General features: G+C 46.3%; 6 protein-coding genes across 6 annotated transcripts; all 6 read right to left on the minus strand.

The window, feature by feature from the left end:
* Window positions 1–223: 223 nt before the first annotated feature.
* AGABI2DRAFT_205265 (hypothetical protein) lies at window positions 224–2,517 on the minus strand (the record flags this gene model as incomplete). Its single annotated transcript, XM_006461410.1, has 10 exons — window positions 224–452; window positions 509–606; window positions 664–893; window positions 1,015–1,099; window positions 1,150–1,340; window positions 1,578–1,650; window positions 1,782–1,955; window positions 2,007–2,074; window positions 2,127–2,192; window positions 2,355–2,517. 10 exons carry the CDS (start codon window positions 2,515–2,517, stop codon window positions 224–226), a joined length of 1,377 nt encoding a protein of 458 aa, XP_006461473.1.
* Window positions 2,518–3,225: 708 nt separating this feature from the next.
* AGABI2DRAFT_143356 (hypothetical protein) lies at window positions 3,226–4,217 on the minus strand (the record flags this gene model as incomplete). The annotated part of the gene is made up of 2 exons (XM_006461411.1): window positions 3,226–3,546; window positions 3,618–4,217. The coding sequence occupies 2 exons, from the start codon at window positions 4,215–4,217 to the stop codon at window positions 3,226–3,228; spliced, it is 921 nt and encodes a 306-aa protein (XP_006461474.1).
* A 644-nt stretch (window positions 4,218–4,861) lies between these two features.
* Window positions 4,862–6,348, minus strand: AGABI2DRAFT_222260 (hypothetical protein). Its single transcript, XM_006461412.1, has 2 exons — window positions 5,460–6,348; window positions 4,862–5,390 (listed from the first exon to the last, which is right to left on the minus strand). Exons 1-2 carry the CDS (start codon window positions 6,057–6,059, stop codon window positions 5,016–5,018), a joined length of 975 nt encoding a protein of 324 aa, XP_006461475.1. The 5' UTR covers window positions 6,060–6,348; the 3' UTR covers window positions 4,862–5,015.
* Window positions 6,349–7,286: 938 nt separating this feature from the next.
* Window positions 7,287–9,125, minus strand: AGABI2DRAFT_205273 (hypothetical protein). The gene is made up of 8 exons (XM_006461413.1): window positions 9,056–9,125; window positions 8,882–8,989; window positions 8,672–8,833; window positions 8,538–8,596; window positions 8,228–8,487; window positions 8,084–8,169; window positions 7,979–8,030; window positions 7,287–7,924 (listed from the first exon to the last, which is right to left on the minus strand). The coding sequence occupies exons 1-8, from the start codon at window positions 9,106–9,108 to the stop codon at window positions 7,358–7,360; spliced, it is 1,347 nt and encodes a 448-aa protein (XP_006461476.1). The 5' UTR covers window positions 9,109–9,125; the 3' UTR covers window positions 7,287–7,357.
* Window positions 9,126–9,687: 562 nt separating this feature from the next.
* Window positions 9,688–11,120, minus strand: AGABI2DRAFT_192976 (hypothetical protein). The gene is made up of 4 exons (XM_006461414.1): window positions 11,049–11,120; window positions 10,689–11,001; window positions 10,338–10,623; window positions 9,688–10,284 (listed from the first exon to the last, which is right to left on the minus strand). Exons 2-4 carry the CDS (start codon window positions 10,989–10,991, stop codon window positions 9,812–9,814), a joined length of 1,062 nt encoding a protein of 353 aa, XP_006461477.1. The 5' UTR covers window positions 10,992–11,001; window positions 11,049–11,120; the 3' UTR covers window positions 9,688–9,811.
* A 1,184-nt stretch (window positions 11,121–12,304) lies between these two features.
* Window positions 12,305–15,565, minus strand: AGABI2DRAFT_118368 (hypothetical protein; the record flags this gene model as incomplete). The annotated part of the gene is made up of 4 exons (XM_006461415.1): window positions 12,305–13,603; window positions 14,536–14,580; window positions 14,638–14,749; window positions 14,805–15,565. 4 exons carry the CDS (start codon window positions 15,563–15,565, stop codon window positions 12,305–12,307), a joined length of 2,217 nt encoding a protein of 738 aa, XP_006461478.1.
* Window positions 15,566–18,029: the final 2,464 nt, after the last annotated feature.

The raw sequence follows: 18,029 nt of genomic DNA on the forward strand, positions 1-18,029 counted from the left end.
GCGACCGCAGTTGACAGTAGAACCAAGTAGAACCTTCCTGAATTAATTTTAAATCAAGATTGTTGACTCCGATTGAGCAGCGATAAGGCGGCGGAAATCCGCGTGTCACCGGCCATTCCTTATAGCAAGATCAAAGGCAGAGAGAGTGTGTGTGTGCGGTAATTTTCACACGGTACAATTTCTTTAAGTGTAGCACCACAAGGACGTTGAAAAGGTAAAATGTTCATAATTGGTAGCGGAAATCAGGGTGCCTATAACCCAAATCTCTAATCTCTTCCTCAGTCTTCCCCTCCAACCGGTAGTCCCTTCCACCTTGATCCCGCTTCCTATTTTCGTGTCGCAAATACAACATGCCGATTGAAACAAACACAATAACCGCAATTCCAGCTGTAAGATTGATGGAGTTCCCTGTACGAAAGTTCGGTGCGTCACCAGGAAGGTATGTCCAGACACTGAATAGAATTTAAATGACGTCAACATAATTTTCTGATATTTCACTTGAACTTACGCAATGATTGAACCTAGGGCACCAATCCCAGGAATGAGGGCTGCCGCGATCGCTCGCATAGTATCGGGGGCTGCATTATCTATACCCCAGGTGAAGAGCTAGATGATATGGATCAATAAGAGCTGAGGCGACATCAAGAAAGAAAGGCGCATTACCAAAGGACCAGAAGATGTTCCTCCCATGACAGTCAAGAAACAACCAGCATAACGTGCATGAGGATTTTCGGTACCGATCGCAATAGCATATCCCACTATTTGGGAGACCATAGAAGCGATGACCATAGTGCCTCGGTTATCCAGCCACAAACTAGCGTAGCAGAGGCAAACAGACCAAACTGCGCCAACGAGAAAACATGGAACCGTCCTTAGTTGAGACTCCACAACGGCTGGTTATAATCCGTTACACGACGCTCAGTGAGTTACATGACCCAAAAACCACGCACGGAAATTGCCCACTACGATAATTATTTCAGAGAAAATTCACAACGTATCGATGGAAGTACTCACGCGAGTTTATCACAGTCGGCAAAAACAAGCTCAATCCCTGAAACGAAATGTTAACGAAAAGGTATCCCACTGCGCACACGGACGTCTATACACAAATATCAGAATGAGTGAAGCATACAACGATAGACGGTATACCCAGATATTAAAAGAGCGCAGGACGAGTTTCCAAGTTGACTTTTCTTTTCTTCCGTCAACTTTGACTGCCGCATCAGCATTGATCCTAGCGATTGCCATTGCTCGCTCGGACTCGTTCAACATTCTTGTTTTACGTGGGTCCTCTGGCATGACGACCAACAAACAAAGACCAATGCTGATGGTGATAATACCTGTGATAAAAATGGTTTAAATTTATACACCAAGAGAATGAGGCTCTTTACCCTCAACGAAAAAGATCTATAAAAGTTTTGGTTATTTGATCTTTTTCTCTTTTGTTAATATCTGACCTTCCTCCAACTTTTGATCGCACCAAAATCTCGGATACTCAAGAGTCCTGAAGCAAGAAGACCCCCGACTAGATATTTAATTGGTATGACTTGAACATTGGAAAGGACTCAAGGACTCACATGCTCCTGAAAGACTTGCGGCGATTCCGAAAAAGAATCCCATACGGAGGACAAGTTCTTTGCGACGGTAGAACTGAAGTAATTAGACGTTAGCTTTAAAGCCATTTGATGTCACCACCTCACCCGCGCCAAAGTGTAAACAAGTCCAGCCTGTCAAAATTTTCGTCAACGTCCATTCGCCAAGATATATGAACTTAGATTTACCAGTGTTCCGCCTTCTGCAATTCCCAAAAATACCCTTGTCACCAGCATATGCGCATAGGTTTTCATGAAAGCAGACCCTAAAGCTACCGCCCCGAATGTAAGGACTAAGTATGCGACCCATATGGAGCCGACTCGTTTGAGAATTAGATTTGATGGTACTTCGATGGCAGTGAACTAGGTGCAATATAGGTTGGCACCGTAGTACAAGATGAGATGATGACATACACAGATGTAGAACACTGTCAGCGCGATATTGAAGTCGAGTCCTTTCATGCCAAGATCCGCTTCGAGACCTGATAACAAATGTCAGTCCTCAAATTTTCAAAGTAACATTCGATGGCGCACCTGCAATTTTGGCGTTACCTATACATTGTGCCGTATTAGAAACGATGATGCTAAACAGGCTGTACACTCGACCCTCCACGCACCAACAGCAGTCCTACGGAACGCAAGTCAAGCTACGAAACTGAATATCGAATAGAACATGCCTGTCAACGAAACTCACGCAATCTGTTGAGACAGTACAAATTAGACAACATATATCTCAGGAGTCAGCGAAAGTCATGAGCTTACAGATCAAGCAAAACATCGGTAGCAAGATGAGATCTAGTTTGCGCACAAGCTTTCTCTCGGCAACCGGGTCAATTTCCTCCAGTGGCGGACTCTCGACTAGAGCATCGACATGTTTGACCTCAATATCCTCTTTCAAGTCCCTTGGGGCAGCATTCCTTTCCATGACGCCGATAAGGGGAGAAAGAATGGAACCCTCCCTACCGTTACTTATTATATACCTATCGAGTTGGCATGATTTAATTGATCCGCCAGATACTTGAATAGCCTATCCTTGCTTGGCTGACAGGCCTTGACGTGGAGAAGCGTGGGGGTATATCATACTCAATTCGCATTGATGTATTCATGAAGCACTCCCACTCCATGGCAGGTGACTGTACCATTTCTCACGAATGCCATTGATTCATGTCTTCCCCTCTGCTATCGCTAGCCTTCCCTTTTACTGGATTCGACATATCGACCAGAGACCAATTTTGGTATTACGGCGAGGAAGATGTGTCGCTTCAGTGACTTGGGCGGGGTTGGAAGGACCTGAGCGGTCTCAGTGCGGTGTACGTTACATGTTGCATGTGTTGTGGTGGTGTCGTGGTGGTGGTATGGTGGTGTGTTGAAATGAACATTGATAGATTGATTGCCGATGCTAAATCGAACAGTTGATCATCAAAACACTACGCTCTGCAATAGCAACATACGACAGAATTATTAAACAGTTATTGAGGTACTCCAGCACAGCACCAGAAATTTGCCCCTTGAAGGCGCCTTCATCTGATTCTTCCACGACTCAGAGATCTGGGTCGAGGTTAGACGACCCGGAAGTATTAGCCCGTGGTCATCCTCATCTCCATTGCGTATACAACGTAGTCGGCCTATCAGGTTATGAACGAACAGTCGTCGCTTCAACCGTATGGTCCCAAAGCTTCTTTTTCGCCTCCTGACTCCCAAAGTATCTCTTCTTCCCTAAATCTTCACCCTGCGATCCCGTCCTATAGGCACCCCCTGTACTGTTAAAGATAGCATGCCACATATATTCTCCGGCCTCTTCAGCGGAGATGGTTATGGGACGGAACAAAATGTTCAAAAAGGGTTGAGCGAGATTCAGGAGTGTGGAATTAGATTTCTTAGTAAAAAACGATGTACGAACAAATCCTGGATAACCATGGATAAATGTCACAGCAGGATTGAAATCATAAAAGGCCTATACGATTTAGCGTCAACGAGATCGTAACGGCAAAAACGAAAGAGAACCACTGCAAAATTGTGACATACCTCCATCATTGAATCATTATACGTAGGGGATTGTAGTCCCGCTCTGATGGTAGAAAAGGTCTTCTTGAGGCCAAGATCGTTTAGGTCAATCTCACCGCCTTTTCCTGGGGCGAGAACAGAGAAAACTTTGGCGGTTTCTCCATCCTCACTGGCCTTATTCAATGCTGGGAGTAGTTCCTTGATGAACTTCCACCGAGCATAATAATACAATGCAAGCTTGGTATCCAAACCCTCCTCCGTCTCATCCCGACCCCATAATCTGGAGTTCCCAGGCGACAAAACGAGGAAATTGATTCTCGAGTATCGTGCCAGAATTTCTTTCGTTGCAACTTCTACATTCTTCATTCGTGTAGCATCGCAATGGATGAAATCACGATTATAGATTGTGTCGTTTGGTGAGGGAAGGGTGGAGAAGAGTTCGCCTGCGGCATCCTTATTACGCCCGAGGATAACGATATTCGATTTCCCTTGGGTGTGTCGTCCAAAAGCTTCGGCCATTCCACGCCCTATTCCATATGTTCCTCCCACAAACACGGCTACCGGCGTATATTGAGGCTGGAAACTCGAATTGGCTTTGTGAATGAGAGATAGTGAAGACATGATGAAGCTTTAGTAAAGAGGACATACGAGCTATTCCAGACGTATTTAAAGACTCGTCCAAAGGGAGAGCCAAAGTGACGCGTGGATTTGATTCGGAACTTGGAAGCCGCAGTCACTGAACGCCGCGTCACCCGCCGCGTTTTGCATCATGTACATAAAGCGGCCGAGCTACATCAGGCTACGTTGTGCTTTAGGCTTGTAACGGTCATAAGCTTATAGCCTGCCTGAGTAACCTGACCAGTTTCCCGATGAGAACGTATGTTTTAATTCAGTTGCTCCGCTCGGCAGTCCTTGATGATGCTTTCACAATATTCACAATATAAATAGATGGTCAAGCGCTTGGAGACTCTATGTAAGTACATACTTATGTAGCATGAGAAATCATCGTCGCCACCCGATAAGTGATATTCAATTTAAATTGCCAGGATATGATAATTGAACTATCTTAACGGCAATGATGTCACTCCTGTAGTCGATTTTTCCTTGTGCTTGAAGATGTCGTATGGCTCGCTTAAAGCCTTGTTGTTCGGAACATACTTCAGATGGTACATATATACTTTTATAAACTGCATTAAACTATAGATACACAATAGACGAATGTATAATACGATAGCAAGCAAAACAGTACATCTCTATCCAATAATGCCCTCCGCCATTCGCTTCTGTCCAGCGTCACGATCTTCGTGGTCCAATTTGCCCACCATCCGCTCTCACCTGAAAGCGCATTCATCGGATACTTCCACTGCTCAGATATCCGGGTTTGAGGTTGAACGTCGAACGATAGACGACCCAGGAGTATCAGCCCATAGTCATCCTCATTCCATGCGTATACAACATCGCCGGACTATCAGGTGACGGACGAATCGTCGTAGCTTCAACCGTATGTTCCCAAAGCTTCTTTTTCGCCTCTTCACTTCCAAAATATCTCTTCTTCCCCAAATCTTCACCCCGCGATCCCGTTCTGAAGACACCCCCTGTACTGTTAAAGATTGCATGCCACATATATTCGCTAGCATCTTCTGGCGAAGTTAATATGGGACGGAGTAAAGTGTTCATGAAAGGTTGAGCGAGGTTTAAGAGTGTCGAGTTGGATTTTTTAGTGAACAGTGAAGTGCGAACAAATCCTGGATAGCCATGAATAAATGTCACAGCAGGATTGAAATCATAAAAGGCCTATACGATTTTGGCGTCAATACTAAGGTCGTAACCGCAAAGAAAGAGCACCACAAAGGTGCAACGTACCTCCATCATTAAATCATTATACGTAGGCATTTGTAGTCCCGCTCTGATGGCAGAAAAGGTCGTCTTGAGGCCAAGATCATTTAGATCTATTTCACTGCCATTTCCCGGGGAAAAGACAGAGAAGACTTTGGCGCTTTCTCCTTCCTCACTGGCCTTGTTTAACGCTGGGAGTAGTCCCTGGATAAACTTCCACCGGGCATAGTAATGCAATGCAAGCTTGGTATCTAGCCCCTCCTCCGTCTCATCCCGACCCCTCATCGTTACAGTTCCAGGTGATAAAACGAGGAAATTGACCCTGGAATATCGCGCGAGGATTTCTTTCGTTGCGGTTTCCACATTCTTCATTCGTGTGGCATCGCAATGGATAAAATCACGATTATAGATTTTGTCGGTTGGTGAGGGAAGTGTAGAAAAGAGCTCGTCTGCGGCATCCTTGTTACGCCCGAGGATGACGATATTCGATTTTCCTTGGGTGTGCCGTCCAAAAGCTTCAGCCATTCCACGCCCTATTCCATTTGTTCCCCCCACAAACACGGCTACCGGCGTAAATCGAGGCCTGAAACTCGAGTTGGCTTGACGAATGAGAGACAGTGAAGACATGGCGAGGTAAAAACACACAAGCCATGTTATCGTGTTTAAAGGCTCGGGCAAAGGGAGAGTCGAGGTGACGCGTTGATTTGATCCAGATGCCGCAATTACCGAACGCGTCACTCCGCCGTGTTCCCGGCCGAGCTACGTCGTCAATACGTCGTATTTGGGCAAATTTGGGCTTGCAATCTGACAAGTTGCCGGGTGAGAACGTATGTTATCAAGCCGCTCTGCTCGGCGTAATCCCTGACGAGGCTTTTTTCACGATATAAATAGATGTTCGGCCACTTCAGATCAAAATGTCGGAATTTTTATCCGGAATATACCCGGCCTCCCTCGAAGCGTCCAAAATTGTCCGTGTCGATAGTGTCTGGAGTCAAGAGATTAATCGTTCGAGTGAAGACAGGAGAGTGTATATGAGGTGGGCGAATGCCCTGGTCAGCTCTCCCGCCTGGCAGAGTACTACCCGGGAGGCCAAAAGGAAATCGCGACAGACAGGCGGAACTTGGCCACGGTGCGGCCTGGGTGCTGCGCAGGCACATAGCAGTAAGGGTGCGGCGGGTGGGTGAAAGAGAGAAAGCCGTGCCGGTGAGGTACTGAGCCGCGGGGTGCCCGCGTGTCATGGAATGGAGAAGAGAAGGGAGTGACCTTGTGACCTGTGACACCAAGGCCAACGAGCCACATGTACAGCTGCCGAGATGTCCTTAAGCGCTTGTCTACTTTGTCCGTACCTGTACCCGCCCGGCCTGCCAGGATTTCTGGCGCTTGTCGCACTTCTGTACCCGCCGCATCTTCAGCCAAAAAGGCACTTTTTGTCCGTTTCGCACCCGGCTATTCCAGGGACCTACTCCAACAGACTCCAGTTCAAGTGGTTTTCATTCCGGGAGTCGATTCTTGTCAAATTCAGGGACAGTAACATACGCAATCGCTTCCATCTAACTTCCGAGTGCTCGCCAGTTCTTGTTAATATACAACTACAAGGGTTATTTTTGTGCCTGCAGATTTCCATTTGCCTTGCTTTCCGATCTCGGCTATTTTAACTGATTTTCGATTTATTGATAGGTATTCTTGGACAAACCAGAATCGAGACTTCCGCGGTATTGCGTATGCTCAAGTTAAAGCAAAAATTCAAGCCTGCCTCAGTTCCCGCTAGATAATCCTATGCAGCCTAACGCACCGTGCCTTACTGGACGAAACATGGTTGAAGGTGGGAATCTCCTCTGAATGGTATATACTTTTATAAACTGCATTAAAGTATAGATAAATAATAGACGAATGTCTGATACGATACTGAGCAAAACAGTACGTCTCTATCCGATAATGCCCTCCGCTCTTAGCTTCGATACAGCGTCTTCGCCAAGTCCAAGACTATCCCTCAGCACCTCGTCCGTGTGGAATCCCAAATCCGGACCGGCCCATTTCGGTTTCGCGTCAACTCCATCGAGTAACGGGAATGTGCTTTGCATCTTCACGTTCCAGGACCCACCCTTCGCCGAGTGCACAGGGACATCCTGAACAGCGCCTCTAGCCTGATTTTGTTCGTTCTCCACAACCTCTTTCACCGTGACCACACGTCCAACAGGAACACCAGTCTTGTTCATTATGTCAATGACTTCTTCTGCCGAATGTTTTGCCGTCCAAGCCGAAATCGCTTCTTCGATTTCCACCTGCTTTTTCACTCGATGGTGGTTCTGGAGATAATCTGGGCCAGTGAGATCCGACCTGCCGATAGTATCCATGAGGCGCTTGTATATGGTGTCCCCGTTGGCTCCAATAACTACGTAACAGGGAACATCAGGAGCGCTAGATGCAGGAAGGCATGGGTAGGCATTCGTCGGCACAATTCCTGTCACTGAAGAACCAGATGGTCCTCGTGTCTAGTAATCATAGTTAATGGACGTTCGAAATATTCACGTGAACGAGAATCATACTTTGCCCTTGCGATCATATTCCGGGATAATGCCTTCCATGAGGTTAAGCATACTAAATAATTCATAAGCTTCCAGTTCCAACAACGAGACGATTCAAGAAAATACCTTTCCACGATGCTGACATCCACTGTGCTACCCGTTGCCTTGGGATTGAACTTCAACTTGTTCTGTCGTTGTAACAATGCAAGTACCTGAAAATAAATTAGATCACGTTCTGTGCCGATGTCAACGGCAAAGAAGCAGACTGACCGTTCCAAAGGCAGCGTGTAACCCAGCAATTGAATCGCCCAAGCTAATGTTCGGACGTACGGGCGGGCCTGACAGTCCACCTGATCGACTATCGGGGAAACCATTGATATATCTGAAGCCGGATTCTGCTTCGCAAACTGAAGCGTATCCTGGACGAGGTGCCCAAGGTCCGGTCTGACCATAGCCGCTGACGCGGGTGAAAATAAGGGATGGATTGTGTTGATGAAGAGTATCGGGTCCAAGCGACCAACGTTCAAGTGCTATGAGAAGTGAGCGATCGCGTATGATATTAGAAGAGAAGTAGACGTACTTCCTGGTTTGAAGTTTTCTATAATCACATCACTTTTGATGGCCAGTTGGCGAACAAGGCTGGAGAGATGTCAACGAATAGGACGAGGAGATCCATCAACAAAAGGATCCCAAAAAGAATGAGATAATGCTTACTCTCGTCCTTCAGGTTTTCGTAGATCGACAGCCACGCTCTTCTTGTTCCTGGCTATGCTCCTAAACCAAGGACTTGTACCATCCACATCTAGCTCACGCCAAACGCGCAAAGGGTCACCAGTTTTCGGTGGTTCGACTTTGATGACTTCGGCACCGAAATGCCTTCGGAAGCTGTTTTAAACGACGTCTGGGTTTCAGATTAAAACTCACGCGAGTAACTGCCCAGCGAATGGACCAGCAATGAGTTGTCCGAGTTCCAGGACTCGAATGCCTGAGAGCGGCAGATCCTGGGAGTCGTGGTTTGCGATAGTGGCAAACCTGCATAGTTACGATTGTATTAGGCTCTTTGATTTAGATCGGCGCTGTGACGAAACAAGTACACACGATTTTGACGATGAGCGCAACAATTGGCGCTTCAAGACGGGTAAAAGACTCATATCAAGGATGAAATACGAGGGAAAGTTAGGAGCTTGACAGGCGCCTTCGAGCTTTTAATCGCAAGTAATAAATCCTATGTTCGGACTGCGTCGGCCGGCTTATGTTGGTTAACAATCGGATCAATCGGATCTTAAAAGCGTCTATAAGCCAAAAATATAATCACTTCTCACTCTAATTATCGAACTTTCGGGTTATCCTAACTTAGGAGCCGGTGAATGGCTTCCCAGAGTGAGGCAAATCCAAATTTGTCGGAGTGAATTTCGAAAATTTGGACATTTCCTTGACTTTGAACTATGCTCTTTATGACTAGGGAACGTCATAGACCGCCCAGGAGCCGGCGAAGGCGTTGCTTGGTCTCTAAGTTAGGAGTATAAGTTGTGTCCCGAAGTATTCCATGCTCCGAGCCGGCGGCAATAAGGCTAAGTGTACGCTTGTGTACGCTGCCAGTTACAGCACTCGGCCGACGTCGTTCTCATTGAGATGACGGAACATCAGAAACATGTGTGTACTAGTTGGAGTCGGGCTGTCGGAGGTAGACTAATATTGACCGTCCACTCGCTTCATAAACTCTCTGCTCAGGGCGGCAAGTCCGACCAATCATATATCATATATTTTTGCAGCTCCAATTCGTTGACATTTCATTGAATAACTGTACTTGAAAACTGTATACAACAGTACATACATGGTTGCCAATCGTTTCGGTTACTTCCACAAGAACCCGGTGGGAGCAACAACGCCCTCATTCTTAGCAACCTCCTTCAATCCCTTCCCACCATCAATCCTTTCAAACACTTTAACACCACCTCCGCTCACACCACCAGCCAACAGATATTTGTCATCTGGTCCACCGAATGATATTGCCCTAACGTGCTTCAATCCCGACCTGACTTCAGCTATCAGCTGCAGCTTGTTAGGATCGGAAGTAAAGTCGAATATGGAGATGATATCTCCTGCCGGAGAAGGATCGTTTCGGTTCGAGAGATAGATATAAGGGGTAGGGAAAGAAGAATTTGGTTGTGGGACAAGGATTTCTGCTGCCAGCATGTCATTGGGTTGGGGGAGAGGAGAAGACATCGTAGCGGTCGAAGTTATGAATTCAGGGGAGCCAAGGTTAGGAGAGAAGCTGTGGCGAGCGACTTTACTCGAGAGTTCAAGGAGTGTAAAAAGCTCGCCATCTGTCGTCGATGGGTAAGTGATTTTTCAGCCGATAAAAAGCGATGAAACCCACTGCAGTAGGCAATGTGACGAGGACCTCCACCTAATTCATATTGGATGTGACCGCACGGATTCCAATCACCATCGGTGCCTTTCTTGAAACGAAGTACACGGTCGGCACCAAGATCAGGGACAAGGAGCTCCTCCCGGTCGTCGATTATGACAACCTGATGCGGGTGTGAGCCCTCTTGACGCTCTTTATTCGGTCCGGAGCCCGAGAACTGAATTGTTCTGGAGGAAGATGTGAGGTACGGAGTTGAGTCCGCGAGGGCAATAATTCTTATAACACCGGATGAATACTGCCATGTGAGACTTTCTTCAGTACTTGAATGCTACCAGTGCGATAATTCTTCCTCGGACTCACATTTGCAACCAACAGCTCGTCTTTGGTGGCCAACAGTGAGCAGGGATCCCTCCCACCACTCTCGACTTTACCGACAACCTCTCCCTTTCCATGTTGATCGAATTTCAGCTCGGCAACCTTACCATCGGATTGTTCGAGCCCAGCAAATACAACCGAGCGATCTTTCGGGTGAAAAGTAATCCAAGAAGGGTGATGGCCCACTTGAACCTTAGAAACCAGGCCCAAGGTGCCTTTACTATCGTCGAACAAGAGGGTATAAATTTCTTCAGTGAACGACGACACCAAAATCTGATATTGTGTCATCGCTATGGTTCTGCAGAATTGGTCGGTATGACGTTAAAAAGGATATGAAAAAGGGACCTTTGTCGACCACGGATCAGACTCAAAAGGAATAGGAGGACTAGATCGGAAGACCGGTTGTCGGAGACGGACAAGAAAGAGTAAGGACAGCTTGTACACTTGAACTTGGACCTTCCTTATATAACATATTCGAAGCCACGGGTGCCGCTACCATACTCTCCACTAATTTGGAGGGCCTCCAATACCAGCCAATACCTCTTTACTCCCGATGTTTCGCCGGGGCCTGTAAAAGAGAACCATTGATCGTAGATGAGATCTGCACATAAATATTCAGTTCTTGATGACTTCGTTATAGACTGTTATAGACTCACATATCAAGGTAAATTAATTCGAGATGGGAAGCATCCGCTGCATCTGAATTTTAATGCGGAGATGTACAGGAAGTTCGGCTTGAGCGTAGAAATTAACAGAAAATCCGAGAATTCTCCTGAACGTAGCATCACAACGGAGAATTGACGACGCTTGAACTGGGATGCGAATAGAGAGTGTGCTTTCCAGACTGTGTTGCTTGAAACCACATATCATGACCCTGTGTTGCCTATCCCGAGTTTTCTCCTTAGCTCTTCTTTCACGCGTCGGCCTCATTTGACGCAGATGGTGCACAGAAGGGAAGACGTTAGTGTGAATCAGAAATTGGAAGAAACAAGCATAGTTTTATCTTATCTTATCCAGGACTTAGAGTGTCTGAGTCAAGTCAAAGATAAGAGCGTGTTAAACGATAGCGTGCCGTACCTGCAGAAGTTCTTTTCTCATAAGATATACTATCATACGGTATCAGGAATCAGCAAAGGATATATTCGCATGACGAAAAAGGAAATCATCACAATTTCTCCGGTGGGCCCACCACCCTCCCCTTTAAGGCCAACGTGCTACGTGTTTCGTTGAGGTACGACTTGTGTCGATATATAGTGGGAAAATATTTCGGCAGAATGAGAACAGTTAATTGATTCTCTTCAAAAGAAGGGCAGCGACCAAACGTCGGAAGAAAGGTGACTTATTTGCCAAGTTGACATTAAGGGCCGACGAAGCACCTGGCTTCGCGGCCTTCGCGGTCGAGGAATAGAAGGATCATTTGCTAGAGATAGGGTCGAAAAAGGGTTCCCGGGTCCGACAAGGGAGAGCATGTGAACATGATATTCGAAATCTGTTGGCACATTGTGCAAATCCCACCGGGCGGCGCTCATGAGATTTCAAGGAGATATGACGGCGAAGAGGGAACTGTTGCAACAAGTGGTGGGCGATCATTCCGAAATATATCACCACCACACGACTCCTTTCATCAACCTCTTACCAGTCCTCACAACTTTGGCCGATTCAACTTTATTATCTTCGGATATTTCCGCTCCCACCTCGACAACACCCCCTGGATGTTTAATCCGTATCAAATCATCCTGTGAGCCAGACAGTTGTCGTGCATTTCGAACAATCAGTGACGCTAGGGTCCCCTCCACCTTCGCAGCCACGCCAAGGCACAGGCCCAATGTCATGGGTACGGCCTTGTGCATGACACCCATTGACAATGCGTGTACTACGACATCAACCTTGTTGGGAATATCGGAGTCCGTGTTTGGTAGGCTCAGTAACGCGATTTTCGGTTGGGCTTGCGCCGTAGGGTCAAGCTTCATAGCCTGAGCCCCCCGTTGACGGATGGCTTCCAGAGCCTTTGTGACATGGAGCGAGGACGATTCCTTGCCAACGATGTAGTTATCAACGTCTAGGCCAAGTTTTCGGAGATCATCCGAAAGAACGAAGACACTAGGGTTTGTCGCGTCAACCAAGCTAGCAGTGACGCTAGCAGGTCTCCCATCAGGAAGATTGAAGTCAAGCTGGTCGGTAAGATGGGATGTGGGAAGGAGTTTTCCTGTACGCGCCCCTGCGGGGTCAATATATTCGCAGACGATTTGGGATGCCTGCCCTGAGACGCCAGCGATGGTAGCTTCTGGTGAATCGAGAATAGGAATTCCAGATTCTGAAACCGGAAATGTTGTATCGATGATTTTCTGAGTGTTGGTGTTGAAGGATCTAACCCTCGCTCTGCCGTCCTCGTTTCGAGTTGCAGGACACATGCGTTCATCAAGCGCATAGGCACCAATCATGCTGGTGAGGTTACCGCAATTGCCCGAGTAGTCAACGCTGTCGTCTTTGATGCCGACTTGAACGAATGTATATTGTATATCAATGTGGCGTTTCGATTGTTCGGGTGTCGGCGGTTCGATTACGCAGATTTTGGACAGACTAGAAACGCCTCCGCCCATTCCGTCCAGCTGGCGGCCGTATTCCGCATCGGGAGAGCCCATGATTCCGAGAAAGATGGGCTTCCAGTCTGCTTTAGAAGTAGGAAGATGCGCGCGTTTGAGAAATATTCCTTTTGAAGTACCACCTCGGAGAAATGAGGCTGGAATAGGATTTGGGTGCCTGAGTGCTGCTGAGGAAGATAAGCGCATGGTCGATAAAGGTTTAACGCGGTGGGCAAAAGGACCCAGTCTTTCAAGGAGGTTTCCGCGTCCTGCCAGCATGATCTGTTGGCGGTTTGTAGCACGTCGCTGAGACCAAAGCTGTCAAAGGATAGTTCTGTAGTACTGGAGCCAATCAGAAGGAACTTCGTGGGTGATCGAGATCAGGTCACCCGATTCGCACCAAATTTGACCCCCAGTCAAAACTACTTTGAGTCAGGAGGAAATCTGAGGATATTGTTATGAATGTCTTATTTTCCAATAGTTGAAGCCACATTTAGCGATTTATGATGATATCCGCATCATTCTCAGTGAAAATCTGTTTGTGTAAATATCCCTCAGTGGATTTCTCTTGATTCCAGTAGATATATGGGGAAATTTTTCACTTAGAATCTACCGGAGTCCATCTCAATCTACGCATCATAGATGTAACTTGATTCCTACAGATAAATCTTGCAGTGCCATTGGGCTATATGGATAAATGAAGTGAATTTCAAATTTGATCTATTCAGATCAATACGGTAAAAATCACTAAAAATCACTAGAAATCACTAGAAATCACGGAAAATCACGGAAAATCACGAAAAATCAATTAAAAAGTGAGCCGTAGTGATTATAATAGATCAATAAAGTATTACTTGATATCACCACCAATCTAATTCAATCTAGAAGCCCTAGTCGCCTCTATAACAAATCTATACCCACACATTGATCACGCGCGAATATCTGAAGAAATTACTGATATCTTTATAAAAAGCTATAAGCTAATAGGTCCTATCTTTAGTTAGTTACGCTGCGGTGGCCCAGACAACAACAAACTCACTGGATCAAAAATTTAGAATTAATTCGGAAGATTGACGTATGGATTGAGAAGGGACAGGTCATTCAGATTCTATCTCGAAAGCATTGGTGATTGGCGCAGTAGTCAGAGGCAAAATTTTGGGGCTTACTTTTATTTTTGTTTTTTCGAAAAGGCTCCTATAAAGTATAAGCGTAAGTCCCAAGATAAATGCAGTTAGACCGTTTTAGCTTACCTTTCCGACAGCATAACCTAGTGATTTCGCCTTTTCAAACCACAGCTGCCATAGAGTTTATGAATTAGCGAAAATCACAGGCCACAGATGACTGAGCAATACCGTTTTATCATCAACTGACATACCATTCCAATATTCCGCAAAATCTTGGTTTTTGTTTCGGGTATCTTTGTTTCGCTTCTTGTTCGCAACCCAGTCAGCTCCCGCAAGGTTTCTGGCGATGTTGGTGAGTTTGAAGCAGTCCTTTAGTGCAGTAAAATTTGACTTACTCGGGGCAGTTGTCGTTCATTCTGGTGCGGTACACATTTTTCTTTCCCTTGAAGTCTTTAACCCTACCCAACCAAAGCATTTCGTTGTATTCAACAGGAATAGTAGAAGCTGGAGATACTGGTATCTCCACTGGAGTGAAGGAAGTGACTGCTTGAGTATTAGTAGGTTCCGTAGTGAATGAAATAGGATACGTGGTAGAAGGTGTAATCGGAGATGGAGCCGGAGTAGCTGCTGATAGTTGAGCAAGAGGTAGATCTGGAGGCGTTGTTGAAGGTGTAGTAGAACAAGGAGCAGGGGGTATAGTTGAGGGCGTAGTTGCAGGCGGAATAGTGAGTGTAGTTGAAAGAAAGGAAGAGGTAGAGGGTGATAAGCCGGCTAAAGGCTCAGATTCGTTGTTGCCTGTTAAATGACCCAACCTGATGTTTTCCTGTACAAGAGCAGGGTCTATCCCGAGAGTTGCGCTCTCTTGAACAGGAGGAGGGAACATACTCGGTGCCGCAGAAGGGGCACTCATCCGAGACAACTGACCTTGGTGGTGTCTTGAGAAAAGCTGGGGCTCGATAGTTTGCGAGAAGGGTTGTTGGTATGAAGGTGGAGCGGTAGCCTGGCTTCCACCTGGGGCTCCGTAACTGGTTTCCGTGACCTGAAGCGCTCCCTGGGCTGGAGCCGCTGTCTGAGTTAGGTTGATCGAGTCTAGATCTACTATCGGCTCCGATTCTGGTGCGGGTTGGTGTAGCATTTCGGCCGGGTTTCTGAACATGGAAGGAGGAGGAGGTGGTGGTACTATGCTTGACGATGGTAGTGTTATGAATTTACCAACCTATAGGAGGGACGTCATCATGCTTACTCATTTCCATATCCCTGGATATACTCTTCTCCACCTACGCTTCTCCCATCATTCATTCCCATGTCACTTTCTCTTTGACGTTACCTTGTTTGTCTTCCCCTTCTCATGATCATTCTTATTGTTCCCTTGATTGATCCTTCATGTTACCTGTTATATCTTTTCCTTCTCATGATCAATCTTCTATTCTCATGATTGATCATCCTCCTTCCTAGTTTATACTTTCATTCTCACTGATTACTCATCTACCTCGGTCATGGTTACTCAGCCCGTTCTATAGTTAGTTACCTCGGGTAGATAGTCTTAGTATAAGTAAGCTGTTAGAACTTTGCCAGAATGTCACGGCGTCACGCTGTCACATCTGTCACACTTTTTATTACATAATAATTTCCCTCTGCTGCTACAGTTCGACGGAGGCTAAACTATCGGCATACTGCTAAAATGGCGCAAGCTACAGATCTACCAATTGAACTCGTTGATCTTATCTTATCTTTCTTACCTCCGAATCATGCGGAGCAAGTACAATGGAGGAGAAGGGCGGCGGTTATAGGAAGAGAGGAAAGACCGGTAGGTTGGAACCTATCGGATCATCGGTGCAGACGGTGTGGGAGAGTATGCTTAGCAATGTGGGACTATGGGGAACAGAAAGCATGGGTAATACAGAGATGGGGATACTGGGGACCACGGCAATGGGCAATAGCCGGATTCTTTGTGCTATGCCCCTGCGATGCGATGTTGTTAGAACTTTGCCAGAATGTCACGGCGTCACGCTGTCACATCTGTCACACTTTTTATTACATAATAATTTCCCTCTGCTGCTACAGTTCGACGGAGGCTAAACTATCGGCACACTGTTAAAATGGCACAAGCTACAGATCTACCTATCGAACTCATTGATCTTATCTTATCTTTTCTACCTCCGAACCACGCGGAGCAAGTACAATGGAGAAGGGCGGCGGCAGCTATAGGCAGAGAGGATAGGCCGGAAGGTTGGAACCTATCAGATCATCGGTGCAGGCGGTGTGGAAGGGTATGCTTAGCAATGTGGGACTATGAGGAACAGAAAGCGTGGGTGATACAGAGATGGGGATATTGGGGGCCGCGACAATGGGCAATAGCCGGATTCTTTGTGCTATGCCCCTGTGATGCGCTGATTGGGAATTACTTCGGGAGGCGTTGGTTCGTGTGAGAAGATTACCTGTCTAGGAGTTGTTTGTACTTGTGGACACTTTTATGGTTTGTTTGCTTTTGTTGACGTTTTTATGATCAAAGTTGTTCTTGTTTACCTTCTTCTTACTCCACGCTTCCTTTCCCATGTCAATGTATAATTAGTTTTATTTCTCATATGTTGCTTCTTTTCTCATGTCAAGTATATAAATAGTTACCTAGGGTAGTTGGTCTGTGCGCCGTAGTCTAGGTATATAAAGTAGGTAGAAACTTGTAGAAAACTCTGTCGAGTTCTCTTAGGTTCACGCCTAATATAACTTTTGTCACTTTCCTCTATTGTTCTTAAAGTTCAGGTGTGACCTGTGACATCTCAGTCACAGTCGCCCTAACAGATGTTAGGAAATTACTTCGGGAGGCGTTGGTTTGTGTGAGTGGAATACCGGTTTAGGAGTTGTTTGTACTTGTGGACACTTTTATGGTTTGTTTGGTGTTGTCGACGTTTTTATGATCAATTTACTTTTGTTTACTCACTCCACTCTTCTTTTCTCATGTCAAATGCTTCCTTTCTCATGTCAATGTATAATTAGTTTTATTTCTCATATGTCGCTTCTCTTCTCATGTCAGTATATAAATAGTTACCTAGGGTAGTTGGTCTGTGCGCCGTAGTCCAGGTATATAAAGTAGGTAGAAACTTGTAGAAGACTCTGTCGAGTTCTCTTAGGTTCACGCCTAATAAAACTTTTGTCACTTACTCCTTAGTTCTTAAGTTCAGGTGTGACCTGTGACATCTCAGTCACAGTCGCCCTAACAGTAGAACTCGACACCTCTGGGGATCGCACAGCACAGTGCCCTCCCTATCTTTTACTCTCTCAGCATCCTCTACTCTCTGCGCGCCGTCGCGGCCGCCACACTTATAGCCGGTCCCTAGGCTTAAGGGGTGATCGGGTACAGTCACAACGTACCCCGTTGAGGTTAAGGCGTGTCACGTGCCTTAGCTAAACACGAGACGTTCACCACGTGAGGTGCTGTTTATATACTTGTACTTTTTTCATATCAACCTCGTGCTGCGGCTGCATTGTCAGCTGGTACACGCAGAGGAGTGAGAGACCCACCTTAGGTGACTCTCTAGATTAGCGTGGGAATCCGTTCCCGTATATACTCCTAAACTTAGTCTATCCCTTCGGCCAAAGCGGCCTTTCTTGAATACAAAACC

The sequence above is a fragment of the Agaricus bisporus genome (genome assembly GCF_000300575.1).
Source record: "Agaricus bisporus var. bisporus H97 unplaced genomic scaffold AGABI2scaffold_5, whole genome shotgun sequence".
NCBI lineage: Eukaryota > Fungi > Basidiomycota > Agaricomycetes > Agaricales > Agaricaceae > Agaricus > Agaricus bisporus.

What these genes read in the sequence shown, in the direction of transcription:
- AGABI2DRAFT_222260 (XM_006461412.1), bottom strand. Translation starts at nt 6,059, where the DNA reads ATGTCTTCACTGTCTCTCATTCGTCAAGCCAACTCGAGTTTCAGGCCT. An exon ending in ATAATGATTTAATGATGGAG is followed by an intron (nt 5,391 to 5,459) that starts GTACGTTGCACC and finishes AAAATCGTATAG; the next exon opens with GCCTTTTATGATTTCAATCC.
- AGABI2DRAFT_205273 (XM_006461413.1), bottom strand. Translation starts at nt 9,108, where the DNA reads ATGAGTCTTTTACCCGTCTTGAAGCGCCAATTGTTGCGCTCATCGTCA. An exon ending in TTCGCTGGGCAGTTACTCGC is followed by an intron (nt 8,834 to 8,881) that starts GTGAGTTTTAAT and finishes CAGCTTCCGAAG; the next exon opens with GCATTTCGGTGCCGAAGTCA. An exon ending in GATGTCAGCATCGTGGAAAG is followed by an intron (nt 8,031 to 8,083) that starts GTATTTTCTTGA and finishes TGAATTATTTAG; the next exon opens with TATGCTTAACCTCATGGAAG.
- AGABI2DRAFT_192976 (XM_006461414.1), bottom strand. Translation starts at nt 10,991, where the DNA reads ATGACACAATATCAGATTTTGGTGTCGTCGTTCACTGAAGAAATTTAT. An exon ending in ACGAGCTGTTGGTTGCAAAT is followed by an intron (nt 10,624 to 10,688) that starts GTGAGTCCGAGG and finishes CTCACATGGCAG; the next exon opens with TATTCATCCGGTGTTATAAG. An exon ending in TCGTCACATTGCCTACTGCA is followed by an intron (nt 10,285 to 10,337) that starts GTGGGTTTCATC and finishes CATCGACGACAG; the next exon opens with ATGGCGAGCTTTTTACACTC.